This window comes from Epargyreus clarus, unplaced genomic scaffold (assembly GCF_041222505.1).
Source record: "Epargyreus clarus isolate Ecla_fem2 unplaced genomic scaffold, WU_Ecla_fem_2.2 ptg000012l, whole genome shotgun sequence".
Classification (NCBI taxonomy): Eukaryota; Metazoa; Arthropoda; class Insecta; order Lepidoptera; family Hesperiidae; genus Epargyreus; species Epargyreus clarus.
In genome coordinates this window covers 7,493,414-7,510,908 of record NW_027332220.1, presented here as the reverse complement: position 1 = coordinate 7,510,908, position 17,495 = coordinate 7,493,414, and the positions used below count along the sequence as shown (strand labels likewise).

The following is a 17,495-nucleotide window of genomic DNA, read 5'->3' as shown; positions in this document are numbered from 1 at the left end:
TTCTAATTATATTTATTTTCCTAGGTCCGATTTACGGACGAGTTGCAATATACTTTTATTTTCCATCTCAGTCATTTCGCTGTTGTCATTGTCAAATAAAAGGGAAATCCACCCAACAATCACCAATCGTCAGCGCCACCCAGTTTCCTCATTTCCTGTGCAATTAAATAAGACTACGAGAACAAAGTGGAAATTCCTTATCTAATTAGTTATTGGTGTCAGTATCTCCAAGGTTGACTTACAAATACTTTATTCAGTGGTTTTAAAATGTCGGGACACACATATTTAACGAACTCCAGTGCTTTGTTTAGTGATGACGATGTCGACGACGATACCTTTGTTAACAGCTTCAGGTCAAGGATCCCTCCGCCTCAACCAAAACCTACTGCTCCAAGCTATGGGGGACACATTGGAGAACTCGAAAGACAAAGGCAAGTTATGTTGCAAAAACAAAGAGAAATAGAACAACGTACCTTAGACTCGTCAGCGAGAAGCATAGGTCTGTTGCGCGAGTCTGAGCAGATTGGTATCGCCACGGCCGAAGAATTGGTTCGGCAACGTGAACAACTGGAAAGCACTAACAGGAGGCTCGACGAAATTAACACGAATCTGAACTACAGTCAAAAACATCTGAATGGCATCAAATCTGTATTTTACGGCATAAAAAACTACATATCTGGTAAATCTGATCCGACGCCGCCTCGAAGCCAAGCATCTCCAGACAGTCGTATGAAAGCTGGTACAAGCAGTAGATTGGAGGACACTATAAGTAATTCACCATCGTTTAGTGCTGAGGAGCGCTACAATTATCACCCGTCGACACGTTTGCGCGGCCTGGATGAAGCCGCCACTGTTGAGCCAATTTCAGATAGCCAGCGTATGAATGATATGTTAGATGCCAACCTGGGAGAAATGGTGCACCACATATCGCGGTTGAAAGGTCTAGGCACAGCTCTCGGTGAAGAAATTGATGCACAGAACCATCTCATAGACAACTTGCAGGATAAAGTTGAGGTGGCAGACATCAAAATTGGTAAACAGAATAAACAGATGAACAAAATACTTGGGAAATAGTTAAATTTTATAGTTTTTTTGTTAAATAGATTTAATTGTTGGGTGTAGAGCATTTCAATGATATTGTATATAATAGCGCTCACAGTGTTACTTAGTGTAGAATATTATTTAAAAATTTCCAAAATGTCACATGATTTTGTACATTATATTGTCACTGGAAAGGCTAAAAGTCTAAAATACAAAGTGCCCCCTTTGCATTTTAGACTTTTAGCTTTTCTATCAGAAAATAATCAACACCATTTTTTGCAAAACTATTTCAAATTTTCTTTATAAATACTGTAAATGACCACTGTTCTATGCACATTCGTTATAATTATGAGCAGTGCAAGAGTGTATTTGGAAAATGTATGTAACCATTTTACATGCTGCAAAATATTTTTTGTATAAACAAGTCCCAAGTGGTACATTTATACTGTTTTATAATATATCCCAATTACATATAAATAGAGTTATGTTTTAATTATTTTTAAAAGTTTTAGTGAGTAAACAAATTTTTATGATAATATCCTAATGTTTATCCAGTTAGTAATTAAAAACTATGTGAAATGGTTCAAGGATAAATTTTATCTGTATATAATACTATATAAGTAGTAATTAGTTATTCAAACACATGCTTATCAATATAACATACTGTAATGTGTAAAAATGCTTTGTATTATTTTGTATTTATATGTATGTTAATAAATAAATTCATAGGTCTCTTATTATTGCAAATTCTCCTGATTACCTCCAGTTTCATTTAAGTATGAATTATGAATTAACTTAACAAGAAATTATAAAATTAAAGAACTGATAAGGATTAACATTTCTAACTTATTCACTCAATGCAAATTGCTATAATATAATCCTTTTAATTGAAATAACTGTTACATTATATTTCATCATAGTATTCACTCCTGACAATTAGTTTTAATATTTTATTTTATTAGACCAGTTAACTTATATAGGAATAACTGTAAACAAATTCCACTCGCATAATATATAATTTAATTTCATGATTTTGGTTGTAATTGCAATATATTTGTTTAATTTCATACTCATTGTGGACGTAAAGTAATACACCGTTTAAACCAACCAAAAGTTTATTATCACAAATTAATGACAAATTGTCAAACATACTTCAATAAAAAAATTACATTGTCTTCTACTGTTTCAAGATGGTCTTATCGTCCACTTCATGAACTTTCATGTGTTTCTGTAATATCCTCTTGTTTGCTAATTTCTTGTTGCAAATGTTACAAGGGATATCCTTTGTAATGTGAGATTCTCTATGATTTTTCAAACCAGGTGTCGTAGCAAAGCCTTTTGAACAAATATCACATTTATAAGGTCTCTCCAGAGTATGAGAATGTGCAATATGAATGGATAAGGAATGTTTGGTTGAAAAACTTCTATCACAGTCTTGATAGTTGCATACAAAAGGTTTTGGTCTCTCTTGGCCCAGATGAACTAAGCTATGAACTCTTAAATAGGAAGCCCTGGTATAAGATTTAGGACAATGAGCGCATGCAAACTCTTTCTGTCCGCTGTGAGTTTTCATATGCATCATCAGTGTAGATTTGGCTGTAAAACTTTTTCCACATGTTACACACACAAACAGCATTCTATTACTTGAATGTGCAACACGGAAGTGTTCCTTCAGAGACTGCCTAGATTTATATGTTTTGTTACAAAAACCACACTTGAACTGAGCAACATCTTTATGTGAAATCAAATGTTGTCTCAAACCATTGGAATTATGAAAACTCTTTCCACATTTGTAACATAAGAACTTGCGAAAATTACTATGCTTCGCCATGTGACAGCGAAGGCCATATATCCTAGTGAATGACTTGGAACACAAGGTACAGGAATATCTCTTCTCTCCTTCTTTCCGCGGTGGGCGTTCAGTTGAAGTAATCTCTGTTACTGGGGGTAAAGGGGTTAGCTCTTTATTGGTTGATAAGCTAGAATCGAAATCTAAAGCAGGCTGATTACTGAAGAAAGGAACATCGTACTCATGGTCCTGATATACAACATTTATATCAATCGAATCTATATCTGATCTTTGCAAGTTGGAAGGCGATGACTGTACAGTTAATATTTGGGAGAGGGTGCAGTTAGCTTTCAGGCAATTCAGCTTGAAGTTATACGCTACTAGCGCTGTCGATACACACGACGCACATATTCCTTGAGGCCAGTTCTCTTCATCGTTATTCTGGAATTAGTAAGATTTAACTATGAATAATCATCAAAATGTTGTTTATGTATAAAACAGGTGTCACACAACACAATCTTACCTCAAAACAATTCAGAAAGATCAATATGTCTATAAGTTTAACCTTAATCATCTCATGTTCAATTAGGTCCTGTATATTCATAAACATTGACAAATCCGACTCGACGAGGCAAGTGCGACATATATTTTTCGTCAACGGTAAAATTAGATTATCAAACTCCATTATGATCTCTATCCAAACACTCCGCTGCAATGTCTGCAATTAATTCCATTTCCTCTCTGGCACACCATACCCCCTACTTAAGGTATCTCAGATTCCTTAGCCATAAAGAATCGTCATACATTTCGTATTTGCTTCATTTGCTTCTCTTTCGCCATTTCACAGTTCACACATAAATTCCCTTTTTTATGTGTGTTTGATGGTAACACAGCCTTGGATTCTGTCCTTTCGGCCTAAGCCAAACGCATTGTTTCCCGTCAGAACAATAGTGATGGGTACAGCCGGAGCCGCGGTCCTACATCCGGTCCATATCGGACCTGATAAGTTAATTAATTAATTCGACTCAAACGCTTTTTCAACAGCTTTGCTTTTATTTTGAACATTGGAATCATTAACTCAGAACTGTATACTATACTGTAATCTTTGGATCGTACCACTAGGTCCAGTTCCGATACGTATCCGTGAAATCGAATGTGTGCCATTCGGAATTCCGGCATACCATAAACTATCAACTCTACTCTAGTTTGACTTGCGGGCTGCGGCCTTTCTTAATTTCTTTGACGTGTGGAGTGCTTCGTGGGCGAGTAGGCTTTCCCTGAATTTAATGAAATTCATATTAGTTTCATGAAGCAACTGTTATTAATCGTTATTAATAAAACTGCAGTTCGAATTAGAGTAATAAGGTATCAAAGTAATTACAGTCGAAGAATGTTACAGTTCTAACCTAAACGTTGCTTACGATAACACATTTTGCTATTTTCCGTGAATATAACAAGTATTTATCATGTATAAGTGTTAGCATATTGAGTGTTTTAGTGTTATGAGCATTGTTTGCAGGTGACTTGGTGAGTCGTTGGCAAAATGAGTCGATTCTTTGCAACGGGCACGGACTCCGAGTCCGAGAGCTCGAGTGAGGAGGAACAGGTAGTCCGTGCACCAGCGCCCGTCTACACGGTGAGAAAACATACATCTATCTTTAATCTTTAATTGCAATCTATCATCAACTTTCTATAACCTTTTATTCATCCCAAGTACTGAAGAACGCAAGCAAAGTTGACACTATAATATTAAAAAGTTTGTAGTCCTATAAGGTGTTTATTAGTATTCCTATTTAGCATTGTCGTTATATATTAATGTAAGAACATTTTAGTGTAAAAAATATAGTCATGTCTTGAAATTTATTATGTGTACAATAAGTATATAAATTGCACAATACATCATCATACATTTGTAGATACTACTAAATAATAGTTATCCTTCACAATATTAGTGATCTCTGACAACAATTTATAAAAGATTTTGCAATTTTAGAGTGACAAACAAGCATGTAGTATTCCTGATGTTAAATGGTCACTTCCGCTCATGAATATCAGCATCCATCACTTAAAAAAATATTTAAATACCAACTGTAATAGGTCACTTAACTCGCTATCCAATGGAGACACAATTTAACTGAAAACATTTTGGAAATAAATATCAAATTGAGTGTTTACATCACCACATATTAAATCAATCTTTATCTTATAACAGATGTGAACAAAATAAGAATTTTAAAAATGTTTATATCTCAATAACACTTATAAATAAAACAAAACTTGTTACATCTGTTACATTTTTGATCAAACTTTAATATTATGTACTACCTTTGCATAATGTTATTATATTATTTTTTTACAGTTCAGTGATGATGAGGAAGAAACAAGGCGTGTGGTGCGCTCTATGAAAGAGAAGAGATATGAGGAATTAGAGGGAATCATCCACTCGTTACGTAACCACCGTAAGATTAAAGACTTCTCGTCAGCGCTCGCATCTTTTGAAGAGCTACAGAAGGCGTACACTAGAGCTGCTCCTGTTGTATTAAAGGAAGAGAATGGGGTAGCTCCGAGGTTCTTCATAAAGGCCTTGACGGAATTGGATGATTGGGTTGTGGGGGCTTGGAATGACCGTGATGCCAGAAAGACTCTGTCTAAGGGCAACAGCAAAGCCCTTACATCCTTGAGACAGAAACTCAGGAAGTACACTAAAGAGTTTGAATCGGATATTTCATCGTTTAGGGAGAACCCTGATCAGCCTGTAGATGATGATGAGAGAAAAGGTAGGTGTTACCATGGCACACTTGACATTACTTAGACTTGTTTTTTTTAAATACACACTGGATAAGAATCACAATATCCATTATTTATTTTATATGAAATCATGCTATATTTGACCTGCTTTAGCACAATTTCATCTACAATTTTTGTAAAACATGGTTCCAACAATTAAAAATGTGAAAGTAAATTGAATTTGCAATGTATTTATTTTAATTTACCTAATTTTTTAAACTTACAATATTACATTTTGTATATTTTTTGTCAAATTCAAACATAATTTTTTTCATTATGTTTATAATTCCATGTATAGACACGTCATCGTCAGATGAATCCGAGGATAGAGTTAAGGAGAAACCGAAAGCGCGTCGTTCACCCGAGCCGCCACGTCGCCCGCCGCCTCAAGACGACGAGTCTTCGGACTCTATGGATTGGGGCTCAAGCTCTTCTGACTCCAGCTCAAGCTCCGACGACGAAGCCCGCGGCGCCGCGACCATCCGTGAGAGGTTCTTGAAGCGAACCACTGAGAGAGATGACGACGAAGAACGGGACAGACGTAGGGCTAGACGGGAGCGCCGGGAGAGAGCCGGAAAAATCAGCAAGAGAGACCAAGCTGATGATGGCGGCGAATGGGAGACAGTACGGAAAGGCGCTGCTACGTCCGACAAGCCGAAAATGTTTGCTAAGGTACGTTTTCTTATGACGTTGTTGTGTACTAAAAATGTCTTATTTTCCTTTTTATAGAAGGAATATTATCATTTAATTCTATACAATTTTGCAGGTGTTGTCAGCTACAAATAGAACTCTTTGACCTATTTAAGTCAATCGAAGTAATGATGGGATCTAATATAATATGTACATAAGTGTTAAGTGTAACTAATTATGTATAAGTAATTCTGCATTTCCACATCATTCGAATTAGAACAGCAGAATTAATAGTGATACAAAAGTCATAAAAGCAGTATTACTGATATTAAAATTCCAAATGTTCCACTTATTTGTTATTATCATTTATAACGTAATCGTAATTGTTACAGGACAGTGATATTGATGCAGCTCTTGTTGTGAAAAAACTCGGTGAAATCAGCGCTGCACGTGGCCGCAAGCGTACGGATCGTCGCGCGCAATTAGAACTCCTACACGAATTACGTACAGTCGCTCAGCAACACAATCTTGGCGACGCCTTACAACTTAAATTGCGCGCCGCAACTGTTGCCGCTCTGTTCGATTACAACCCGAAGGTATCTGATGCCATGAAACCAGAGTACTGGTCACGTCTAGTAGAGAATGTGGATCAGATGGTAACCATCCTACTAGCCCATGAAGACATGGTTCTAAGTGAAACGATCACAGAGGAAAATGAACAACTTGTAACACCGCCGTACAAAGTTCGCGGTTGTGTATTGACATCCCTGGAAAGACTTGATGATGAATTTACTAAATTGCTAAAGGAATGCGATCCTCACTCTAATGAGTATGTGGAAAGACTAAAGGATGAGGTGAGGGTCTCCGCTCTCATAGACCGCGTGTGCCAAGTTGTCGAACGTGACGGTACACCGCAAGAAATATGCCGTGCTTATCTTCGGAAGATCGATCATCTTTACTATAAGTTCGATCCGCGTGCAGTGAAGAAAGATCTTCCGCCAGGAGAAGAAACAACTATTAAAAAGATGGAGCGCTTCTGCAAATTCATTTATGCTAACGACGACACAGATCGTCTCAGAACGCGCGCTATTCTTTCGCATATTTACCATCACGCATTACACGACAATTGGTTCCAAGCACGCGACCTGCTTCTCATGTCTCACCTGCAAGAAAACGTTCAACACTCCGACCCGAGCACGCAAATTTTGTACAATCGTACTATGGCTAACTTGGGACTGTGCGCGTTCCGCCGTGGCAACGTCAAGGAAGCCCACGGCTGCTTGGCCGAGCTCATGATGACTGGCAAACCCAAGGAGTTGCTGGCTCAAGGTCTCCTGCCGCAGCGGCAACACGAACGGTCAAAGGAGCAAGAAAAGATTGAGAAGCAGCGTCAGATGCCATTCCATATGCACATTAACTTGGAGCTGCTCGAATGTGTGTACCTGGTGTCCGCGATGTTGATCGAGATACCGTACATGGCGGCTCACGAGTTCGACGCGCGTCGTCGCATGATTAGCAAGACGTTCTACCAGAATCTGCGTGCGAGCGAGCGGCAGGCGCTAGTCGGGCCGCCAGAGTCTATGCGAGAGCATGCCGTAGCGGCCGCGAGAGCCATGCGCCGCGGCGACTGGCGCGCCTGCCTTAACTTTATTGTCAATGAGAAGATGAATGCTAAGGTAACTTAAGTCATTTTACTATTCTATTTTCTTTCTTTCTAGATAACAAAGGATAGGTGCCAAATGTGGGATTTCAATAATTTCAGATTCCTATTTTTACAATTTTCTTGTGTTGTTTCGTAGTTTTTGTGATATTTTAGTCCTAGTCTGATACAAAAATAAGCAAATGATGATTTTATCAGATTTGACTTAAGTAATTGCTGTACTTTCTTTTATTTTAATTTTCCATTCTTACAATGTATTTATTGATTCATTCTATTCAGGTATGGGATCTTATGGTCGGAGCAGAAAATGTACGCGCAATGCTGGGTCGGCTGATTCGCGAGGAGTCCCTCCGTACCTACCTGTTTACGTACGCGCACGTTTACGCCTCGCTGTCCCTGCGCTCGTTGGCCGACATGTTCGAGCTGCCCCGTCAGCGTGTGCACTCGCTCGTCTCCAAGATGATCATAAACGAGGAGCTGCTGGCGTCGCTGGACGATCCCAGCGAGTGCGCCATCCTCCACCGCTCTGAACCCACCCGCATGCAGGCGCTGGCGCTCCAACTTGCGGATAAGGTGAGGATACACATTCTACGCACACATATGACACCTTCTGATCTTTGTTCCCCGCTGAATTAAACCACTTGAAACTCAAAATTATAATCTTAGTTTTTTATTTTCGATCGGCAATAACATTTACAAATATATTTTATTTTTCCTGTTCATATGTTGTATGCATAGTATGTATTTTTACTGAGATTGATGAATTCCTTCTAAAACCTAAATCTTCACACATCTTTTGAATTTTACCCTTTTAGTTGCCAACATTATTACAAGTCAAATTAAAATTTAACAGGTGGGCAACCTAGTGGACTCGAACGAGCGCATCTTCGAGAAGCAGGGCTCGTTCTTCCAGCGGGGCGGAGCGCCTCGCGGCGAAGGCCGGCAGCGCGAGCGCCCGCGCGAGGGCTGGGGCCGCCGCCAGCGGAACCGCCGCCGCGACGACGAGCGCGGCCACGACGACTAAGGCTTACAGTACACCCAACGGACGATGTGCGGACAAACATACACCAGATATCTCTATGCGTGTGCCTTCAGAGCGGCTCGCGGCCTGCGTTGTGCGTTGGATAGGATTTCTGTATTTTGAGTCTGTCAACTACACTATATCATACCATATTAGAAACAAAAATAGATTTATATTGAAAAGTAATAAAAAAGTCCTTCGTAGCAATGGCCACGTTTAAACTTTCGACATCCGTTCTATACTGTGTTATTATTGTAATAAAATAGTTATTTTGTATTTTTATTTTTAAAACTTAAATTACGACATGCCCCAATCAGTGTTCGACGCAGGCTGCAAAATTCATTATCGATTCCAAATTGCTAAAAAAATATTCCTAAAAAACAATGTGTCCAGCATGTCTGTTAGGTCTACAGTAAATAGGTCAAAATGCCGATACTACTATTCATATTATCATGCCATGGCCCTAAAACTTCAATTTTTTGTATTGTTTCTGCTACATTTTAAATAATATATAGTATATTGTGAACTATTGTAGCTACATAATAAAAAATGTACAGAAACTTTATACATACTGTAACAAATATCATTTTACATAATTATTGTAATTTTTATGGAGCCTATTATGAAAAAATACATGATACATAATATATTATATCCAACTTTTTTTATATCTTTTTGTATAGGATTTTATTTCAACAGCAATAGGTATTTCTTTCTAAAACAATTAATTTTGTATATTTCGCTATTTTTCAATATATAGGAAGCAATATTGTAAACAAACTATTATTAGGAAATTTTCACATATTTATATAAAGTTTATATAGACTCATGGGTTTCCAAGTAATTAAAAGAAAACCGGTTTCGATTTGTAGTTTTATCAATTTCAGTCATATTAAATGACAAACTTTTTCAATAAATAAATTGTCACAAAAGTTTTCATTTATTTCTTACATAATATATTTTTAAAAATATTATATGTATGAGTTAAGGTACGCTTTCGAGAAAACAATATTACATTACAAAGTGGAAGTAATTTTAACCTAATGACAGTAATCTCCATTCTCTGAGACTAATCTTGATTCTTGAATTAATTTTATCACTTTCGTCTATGGTTATTTGTTTCTAAAACTGCACTCTGGAAAATTTTAAAATAAACGTTAAGATAGCTATTGTGTGGATTTGGAAATACTAAAAATTGTTTTACGAAAATTATGAATTCTCACGCGAATAAATTGGCGATCTAATCATGTTTAGATATTTATACGCTTTTAGACCATGTATCAACTGCGTTTACGTCGCAACTATATTTCATAGACAAGGAGGAACATTTCGTGCTCAGTACATTTCATATGTCCCTGATGTTCCGTAGTGCGACACCCCTATTTGTATTGTAATGGCGGTCACCGATTTTGCAGGTGGACCGACGTATCGTTGACGTTTTACTGAGTCATATTCCTTGTGCTAAGATTCCTTCGAATTATGATATTATTGTGGGCATCCATATAAGTGGTATATCAAAGAATTTCACACTCCGAAACACGTAGGGTATTATATTTCACCAGAATTTCATAACAATGGCTGCGACGAGAAGACTTCAGAAAGTAAGGAAATCAGCGATATTTATAAAGGATTTGGTCATAACTATATCAAATCAAAAGCGAGACAGTTGATTATGAAGATAATACATTTTATTGCACTGCAATGCGTTATATTATGCTTTTCAACATAACATTTATATACTTTCGTAATCTTTGCAATTGATCAACGCTGATTTAATTTTAATTGTGCACTTTTTTCAGGAACTACATGACATTCGGCAATCTGGACTTAAATCTTTCAGAGATATCCAAGTGGATGAATCCAATATCTTAACATGGCAAGGATTGATTGTTCCTGTAAGTGCATATACCTTATACACAGCCACCCATTTCACAAATAATCAATAATTTAGTAGTGACATATTTTTTTTAGTTATTTAAATTCTCCCAACTTGGAATAATATCCAATTGAATACGTAGGTCATAATCTACTTTAAATTCAGAACATTTGGAGTGAATCACTCATACATTGACATTTTTTTTCAATATTATGTTACCTCCATATTAGAAATAAGTTTGGAATAGCTTGACAAAAAGTAATATATTGTGATTCTAATAAAGTATGTTGCAAACTCAGTATTAAGAACTAATCTTGAAAATAAGATTGTACTGTAGAGAAGTAGTTAGAACTGTGATTGTGATTATGACAGGACTATAATGGCAACTCATAATAAGAATATAATTTATACTCACTTATATCTTCCAGGATAATCCTCCCTACAATAAGGGAGCATTTCGCATTGAGATCAATTTCCCAGCTGAATACCCATTCAAACCGCCTAAGATAAGCTTCAAGACTAAAATCTATCACCCCAATATTGATGAGAAGGGTCAGGTGTGCCTGCCCATCATCAGTGCTGAAAACTGGAAACCTGCCACTAAGACTGATCAAGGTATGAAATAATTAAACACTTATTCCCAATAAGGAATCTGCTATTGCTATGAGCCAATTCAAATAATCAGATCATGAGTATAAACAAAAAAAAATCAATTGAATTAAAAACCTAATTATTAAGCTGTCTCTCTGTATATATGTATTGCTATTGTTTCCCCAATCCATATTTATTGAGTTACAAAATTGTCAACATTTTCATACCAAATAAAATAACATGCAGCAGGGAACTGATGAAGACGACGTTGATGCGAAGACTGAAGTCTTAACTAAATTTAAAATATAATTATTTGACGAGACTTGTCTGATAAAAAAGAATGCTTTTCTCAAAGCTCATAAGTTTAAATCATAAATGCTGTCTTTTTTCCATGGTTTCTTTATACATTTTTATAGATTTCCATTGCCCTTTTCAGTTATTCAAGCTCTAGTTGCTCTCGTCAATGATCCTGAACCAGAACATCCATTACGTGCTGAACTAGCTGAGGAGTTTCTCAAGGATAGAAAAAAGTTCACAAAGAATGCAGAAGACTTTACTAAAAAGCACAGTGAAAAACGGCCTACAGACTAAGTTAGGCAATGCAACCATTGAATTTACAGCAGAGATGTCTAACACAAATGTGACTAGACTGCTTGTATTGATGCACGGCCTCCAACCTCATCTATTTTTTTGCATTTAAATACTATTTTAAGCTGGTACAATACTAGAGTACATAAGTATTTGCAAGACATTTAATATGAGTGCACTAGTCATATGAGTCTGGACTCAAATTTTTGATATTGCTGTAGATTCAAAATAAATCCAAAACTAAATAAATTATTACATTATTATTTCATAAGCCACTTTGCTTGCAAATCTAAATGCACTGTTGACAAACATGGGTTATAGTTAATTAGGAATTGGCAAATGCAAACTGCTTAAATTTTATGCTTATTTTTTATTAGAATCTATGTTGGGTTTCAAGTAAAGATTCACACTTTATATACCACTAAGATGTTAAAGTAATTTATGATTTTGGAATCTAATTAATTTAGCTGATCAAGTACCTATTTAAAAATGTAGATGAATCAAATGATGTAAAAAATTAAGCTGCATTAGTATTGTAATGGAAAACAGTAAAATATTATTGATGGTGTAATGTAAATGAGTGTCAACTGAACATAATGGAATGTTGATGAATCACATTATTGCAAAGGGATTGTCACATTTCGTTATTTCTATTCATTTGTATCGTTTAACCAGACCATATGTTCAGTGTTTATAATTATTATGTTACTGACCAGGTACTGTTAAACTGTAGTAGCTAGTTTGAATTATGTCATCCCCTATTTAAATTGTCACTATGCAGATTTGGTAATTGGAGTGCCACTACTTTAATTTTCCCAACTACATTATTTAATTTCCCTCTATAAGTTAAATGTGTTACTTGGTAACTTACTGTGTGTTAATTCAGTGAGAGAATATATATTTTTTTCCAATTTAATGGTTTATTTTTTTTTTTGTAAATTTTAAGTGTTGAGTACATGCTTGCAAGAATAATCACAAAACCATTTAAGTATTAAACAAAAGATTTATAACATCATTTGAATTTATGATCAAAGAACAAAACAAAAGACATGAAAAATAGATTTAATACATTTTTAATTAGATTACATTTTAGTCCACAAACTCATATACATCTTTTAAATCTTCTAATTGAGGAGTTTCAATACATTTTGAGTATGAACCCCTAAACATCCTTTGCCCAAGCAGACTACAGTTTTCTGCAAATCCATCCTTTTCTGACCTTTTCATTTCTTCATTGTGTTTAGTGTCATTTGTATTGACTTTAGTAGTATCACTTTCAGAACTGAAGTATTTCTTATCTTCCATTTTCTGTCTCTTTATTAACGGTTCATTGTTAAATTCACCCTTAATACAGTTTAAATTAGCTGTAAAAAAAATACATCTTGTAAATTTATCATTGAGAATATAATCACAGTAAAACAAACAAATTGTTACTAAATACAGTTGTACATCTTTGTATACACTCTACTTGAGCTGATTCATAAGAAATTGCAATTACACATACAATTATACGTACAATATACATATAAAAATGATAAGTTTCTTTGGTATTACTCACATTCTATAATTGCAATGTATTTATCTAGGTATTCCTTCGAGTTCGTATCTTTGGCGAGTGTAGGTTCTACAACCAGTGAATAGTCTGGTCCATAACTTGGCCACTGGTCATGTTCCGGTATATTTTCATCTAATTCATCTCCTGTCACTAGCGCCAGAAGTGTAGTCCAAAGGCGTGCAGCATTTGTGTGCTTATAGCCCCCTTTTATTTTTAATTTTTATAATTGTTATACAACTATTATATGACTGAATATAGTTTTGAGTTCTATTAATGGCCAGAGGACAATCATTGATATGATAAATTTAAAACTGTTCTGAATTAGGTACTATATAGCTATACAAGTGTGTTCTTGTTTAAAATGGCAATTTAAATAAAGATACAATTTGATCATTTTTTACAATTCAATCTCTGTTTAAATTACTCTTGAAAACTGATGAGATGCTTCTGAAAGGTCTACTATGAAAAGGTAATAATATGGTTTTATAACAAAGACTACATTTTTTTCTGCACGGAAGTTATTTCTGAAATATCTGTAATGTAGGTTACTTAAAACTTACCACCACCCAACAATATAGTAGGTTTTCTTTTATCAAGTACATGTTTTAAACATTTGCAATAACCATCTGTAGTCATACTAGCGCCGCCATGAGGATCGTGCGCCAGTGCATCAGCGCCACATTGCACTACAATTGCATCAGGCAAAAACTTGGAGTAAATCATTGGAAACGTCCTAAAAATAAGTTAGTAGTAAGAAAACATTGTTACACAATATAATCAGTTTATTTGGTAAAAGAGTAATGTATGTATGTATGAATGAATCTTATCAATAAATCATTCATCAATTATAAAGATATATGAGTAAACATGCTACTTTACTTTAAAAAAAATATTAGAACTTACTTTTCAAAAACATACTGTAGTGTTGTATCTGAGTATCCACTCTTAAGAGGGAAGTTACAGCTGTACCCTTTACCAGATAAACTGCCAGTGTCTTCAATTGACCCAGTTCCAGGATAAAAACCTGGTTCATGCTTGTGGAATGACAGAGTAAACACAGATTTACTCAAATTATATGCATCTTGAACACCATTTCCTGCACATATACATGTAAATTAGATTAGTATACTCTAGTATTGAACTGCAGATGTAATATTCAACAATATTATTACAGGGCATATTGTTGAATGAAAAAGAAGGGAATATCATCCTTGTCTCATTTATCACTCTGAATTTTCATTCGTATGAAATTTATGTGACCAAAAATCGAAATGATTATTTGGAAGAACAAAATTTAGAGAATGTTTTATACAAGACTATTTATTTTATGATATATTAAAGCTATCTAAATATATATAACTCAAAGGTGACTGACTGACATAGTGATCTCTCAACGCACAGCCCAAACCACTGGACGGATCGGGCTGAAATTTGGCATGCAGGTAGATGTTATGACGTAGGCATCAGCTAAGAAAAGATTTTGATAAATTCTACCCACAAGGGGATAAAATAGGGGATGAAAATATTACTTCGTAATGTGAGTGAAGCCGTGGGCAAAAGCTCGGACACTATAAGATTACATGAAAATCATCATATCTATTAGGTAAATAAAAATAAAATAAGAACTTCCTACCATGGTGAACATCTAGGTCTATATAAAGCACCTTAGGGAACTTTTGTCTTAACTTTTCAATTGCTAATACTATATCGTTCACATAACAAAACCCTTCTGCACCAAATCTAAAAAAAATACACTCATGAGAAAATAATAATTCTTTGACGTTATCATATTTGGTCGTTGTAAACTGTAAGTAGACGTAACAGTAAATAAAAAAACCAATATAAAAGTTCCTCAAATAAAATTAGGCTTAAAACATAAACATCTTTTTTAACAAGCACTACAAACATGACTCTTACATTTGTGTATTATGAATTGTGATCTGGATAATAATAATACATTTCTAAAATTAAGTTTCTTCTGAACACTACTTGTTCAATATATAGAAGAAAACAACTTAAAATACTATACTTATAAGAGTTTACAGAAATGTTTATTATAAAATAGTATGATATATCAGAAGAGAGTATTATAAATCTATACATGTTATACCTTTGTGCATGATGCCAGCCCCCACACCAATTGATAGCTACATCTGCAATACCCAGTAGCAGGCACTTAGCTGCTGTGATAGAACCACCTGCAATTGTTGTAACTAGCTGGTACATATCAGAAACTGGTGGACAGTCATAAACTGCAATCATAAAAAAGATTCTTACAAATAATTTAGTGTGGTAAAGGAGACATACTTTCTGTAGCCAACCTCAGGTAGGAATCTAATCTTATCTGGGACTGATTATAGATATCCATCGGTGGCTTTAGCTACTTAACATCAGGTGGAATACAAGCTCATCTACTCCATCTATATAATAAAAAATTAAAATACTAAACTTTAACAATAAGTCTATTATATTTGTACATGAGAATTTTAATAATGAAAATTGCCAACCACCACATTAATACTCATAAAATCACTAACCAATACCATATTCCTCATCCTGAGAGTCCGGAATGTAGTCATCGTCAACATCAGTAAGTTTCTTCAAGTGATCCAAATATAATTCAGAGTGAAAACTTTTCAAGTCATTGTAAGTAGCTGGTGATGATCGAACAACTTGAACGTTCTTCAGAAGACCATAAACGGTTATCAAATTGTGCACCATTGAGGCCTGTTAATAAGAAGATAGACTTAAATATGAAATTTATTTAACGATTTTATTTATTTAACTCTTATCTACTTACGCGACCTACAACTGCAGGTAAACGATCGCAATGCTGAATAAGGTTTTCGTCCCAAATATAGCATACTTTTAATTTATTCATGTAGGCTTTGTTAACAAGTTTTATCTTTAGTTTATGTATAGTAACTTTTTGTGTTTAAACAATATTTATCCTATCGAACTTTAGCTATATAGTGTTTAGTTTTAACTTTCATTTGTTTTGTTTTGACTTTTGTAGGCTAGCACTCATTGTCTTGACAGTTGACGGCTGTTGAACTTGTTGAAGTTCACAACTTCACAAATAAAATTGAAATTTGACATAGCGGAACTAATTTATGGCGGGATGCTGAGTAGTAAGTTCAGGAAATAGGAAGTGGGAAAATAAATGTTACTAGCCTCAATTATTAACTTACCACTAAAATACACAATCTAAGTCTAGTTTAATACATTTTTTTATGTTTTATTACTGGACAATGGTTCCTGTAGAAAGTACTTGTTAAAGATAAATCTGTGAGGGATATTTTCAAATCACCTCACGAACCCGACATCCGGGACCAAAGTGTTAATTTATCCTCAGTATCACAATAACTAGTATTGCATAAAACAATGAGATTTTTGACATATTTTTGGCATATTTAGTTTCACTGTTCAAAATAAAATAAAATATTAATACATAAAACCGAAGGTCGTATTTATTAAGATGATAAAAATGCTATGTTAAGAGGTAATAACCATGATATTGCAACACTTTATAGTGGTCACCATAGACAAGGGCACTAAGTTCTCTATTTCTTTTACGACTGAATCTGAAGGTAAGCAAAGATAATAAAATAATCTTACTGCCATTCATAGTTAAGTTATTTATCATAATGTTATATTATAATTTAATTATAATATTATTGGTGAAAATTCAAAAATAAATATAATGACGTAAGGTCAATAAAGAGATAAAGTTATATAGAGATATTTTATTATATTTTATTTCTTTTATTAAATGATCAACTATTGAGATTTAAAAAGTCATCATAAATTGATAAAATAATATGAAAAATAATGCTAATTAATGTACTTTATGTTTTTTCACAGTAATTAACAGGGCGATTTAAGTTTTCTTGTCAGTTTACTCTGCGTAAAACGAAATTTCTCATACAAGCACTAAAAAATAACAAAACCATAAAG

The 17,495-nt window shown here is 34.7% G+C and overlaps 5 protein-coding genes across 6 annotated transcripts; 3 read left to right on the top strand and 2 right to left on the bottom strand.

Annotated features, from left to right (window-relative positions):
* Positions 1-83: 83 nt before the first annotated feature.
* Positions 84-1,773, top strand: Snap29 (Synaptosomal-associated protein 29kDa). The gene has a single exon (XM_073078359.1). The coding sequence runs from the start codon at positions 268-270 to the stop codon at positions 1,072-1,074; it is 807 nt and encodes a 268-aa protein (XP_072934460.1). The 5' UTR covers positions 84-267; the 3' UTR covers positions 1,075-1,773.
* Positions 1,774-2,138: 365 nt separating this feature from the next.
* Positions 2,139-3,743, bottom strand: LOC140746278 (uncharacterized). Its single transcript, XM_073078358.1, has 2 exons — positions 3,354-3,743; positions 2,139-3,271 (listed from the first exon to the last, which is right to left on the bottom strand). Exons 1-2 carry the CDS (start codon positions 3,513-3,515, stop codon positions 2,219-2,221), a joined length of 1,215 nt encoding a protein of 404 aa, XP_072934459.1. The 5' UTR covers positions 3,516-3,743; the 3' UTR covers positions 2,139-2,218.
* Positions 3,744-4,033: 290 nt separating this feature from the next.
* On the top strand, positions 4,034-9,860 carry eIF3c (Eukaryotic translation initiation factor 3 subunit C). Its single transcript, XM_073078357.1, has 7 exons — positions 4,034-4,195; positions 4,350-4,466; positions 5,190-5,607; positions 5,916-6,289; positions 6,640-7,923; positions 8,187-8,480; positions 8,761-9,860. Exons 2-7 carry the CDS (start codon positions 4,374-4,376, stop codon positions 8,929-8,931), a joined length of 2,634 nt encoding a protein of 877 aa, XP_072934458.1. The 5' UTR covers positions 4,034-4,195; positions 4,350-4,373; the 3' UTR covers positions 8,932-9,860.
* A 441-nt stretch (positions 9,861-10,301) lies between these two features.
* On the top strand, positions 10,302-12,899 carry Ubc10 (ubiquitin conjugating enzyme 10). Its single transcript, XM_073078356.1, has 4 exons — positions 10,302-10,529; positions 10,728-10,823; positions 11,233-11,419; positions 11,832-12,899. Exons 1-4 carry the CDS (start codon positions 10,503-10,505, stop codon positions 11,984-11,986), a joined length of 465 nt encoding a protein of 154 aa, XP_072934457.1. The 5' UTR covers positions 10,302-10,502; the 3' UTR covers positions 11,987-12,899.
* A 130-nt stretch (positions 12,900-13,029) lies between these two features.
* LOC140746275 (histone deacetylase 8) lies at positions 13,030-16,702 on the bottom strand. Of its 2 annotated transcripts, none has more exons than XM_073078354.1 (8): positions 16,339-16,702; positions 16,082-16,265; positions 15,649-15,790; positions 15,172-15,278; positions 14,442-14,634; positions 14,099-14,271; positions 13,542-13,742; positions 13,030-13,347 (listed from the first exon to the last, which is right to left on the bottom strand). In XM_073078354.1, the coding sequence occupies exons 1-8, from the start codon at positions 16,417-16,419 to the stop codon at positions 13,073-13,075; spliced, it is 1,356 nt and encodes a 451-aa protein (XP_072934455.1). In that variant the 5' UTR covers positions 16,420-16,702; the 3' UTR covers positions 13,030-13,072. The 2 variants fall into 2 exon arrangements, with proteins under 2 accessions (XP_072934455.1, XP_072934454.1); XM_073078353.1 differs by having other exon boundaries at positions 16,076-16,265; positions 16,339-16,698.
* Between the last annotated feature and the right edge of the window lie 793 nt (positions 16,703-17,495).

Excerpts from the sequence above, each read along its gene's own strand:
- Ubc10 (XM_073078356.1), top strand. The coding sequence starts at position 10,503 with ATGGCTGCGACGAGAAGACTTCAGAAA. Across the intron at positions 10,530-10,727 it reads CGACGAGAAGACTTCAGAAA|GAACTACATGACATTCGGCA; the intron begins GTAAGGAAATCA and ends CACTTTTTTCAG. Across the intron at positions 11,420-11,831 it reads TGCCACTAAGACTGATCAAG|TTATTCAAGCTCTAGTTGCT; the intron begins GTATGAAATAAT and ends TGCCCTTTTCAG.
- Snap29 (XM_073078359.1), top strand. The coding sequence starts at position 268 with ATGTCGGGACACACATATTTAACGAACTCCAGTGCTTTGTTTAGTGAT.
- eIF3c (XM_073078357.1), top strand. The coding sequence starts at position 4,374 with ATGAGTCGATTCTTTGCAACGGGCACGGACTCCGAGTCCGAGAGCTCG. Across the intron at positions 6,290-6,639 it reads AGCCGAAAATGTTTGCTAAG|GACAGTGATATTGATGCAGC; the intron begins GTACGTTTTCTT and ends TAATTGTTACAG. Across the intron at positions 8,481-8,760 it reads CGCTCCAACTTGCGGATAAG|GTGGGCAACCTAGTGGACTC; the intron begins GTGAGGATACAC and ends AAAATTTAACAG.
- LOC140746278 (XM_073078358.1), bottom strand. The coding sequence starts at position 3,515 with ATGGAGTTTGATAATCTAATTTTACCGTTGACGAAAAATATATGTCGC. Across the intron at positions 3,272-3,353 it reads TCTTTCTGAATTGTTTTGAG|AATAACGATGAAGAGAACTG; the intron begins GTAAGATTGTGT and ends TACTAATTCCAG.
- LOC140746275 (XM_073078353.1), bottom strand. The coding sequence starts at position 16,419 with ATGAATAAATTAAAAGTATGCTATATTTGGGACGAAAACCTTATTCAG. Across the intron at positions 14,272-14,441 it reads CTACAGTATGTTTTTGAAAA|GACGTTTCCAATGATTTACT; the intron begins GTAAGTTCTAAT and ends ACTTATTTTTAG. Across the intron at positions 13,743-14,098 it reads TACTATATTGTTGGGTGGTG|GGGGCTATAAGCACACAAAT; the intron begins GTAAGTTTTAAG and ends TAAAAATAAAAG.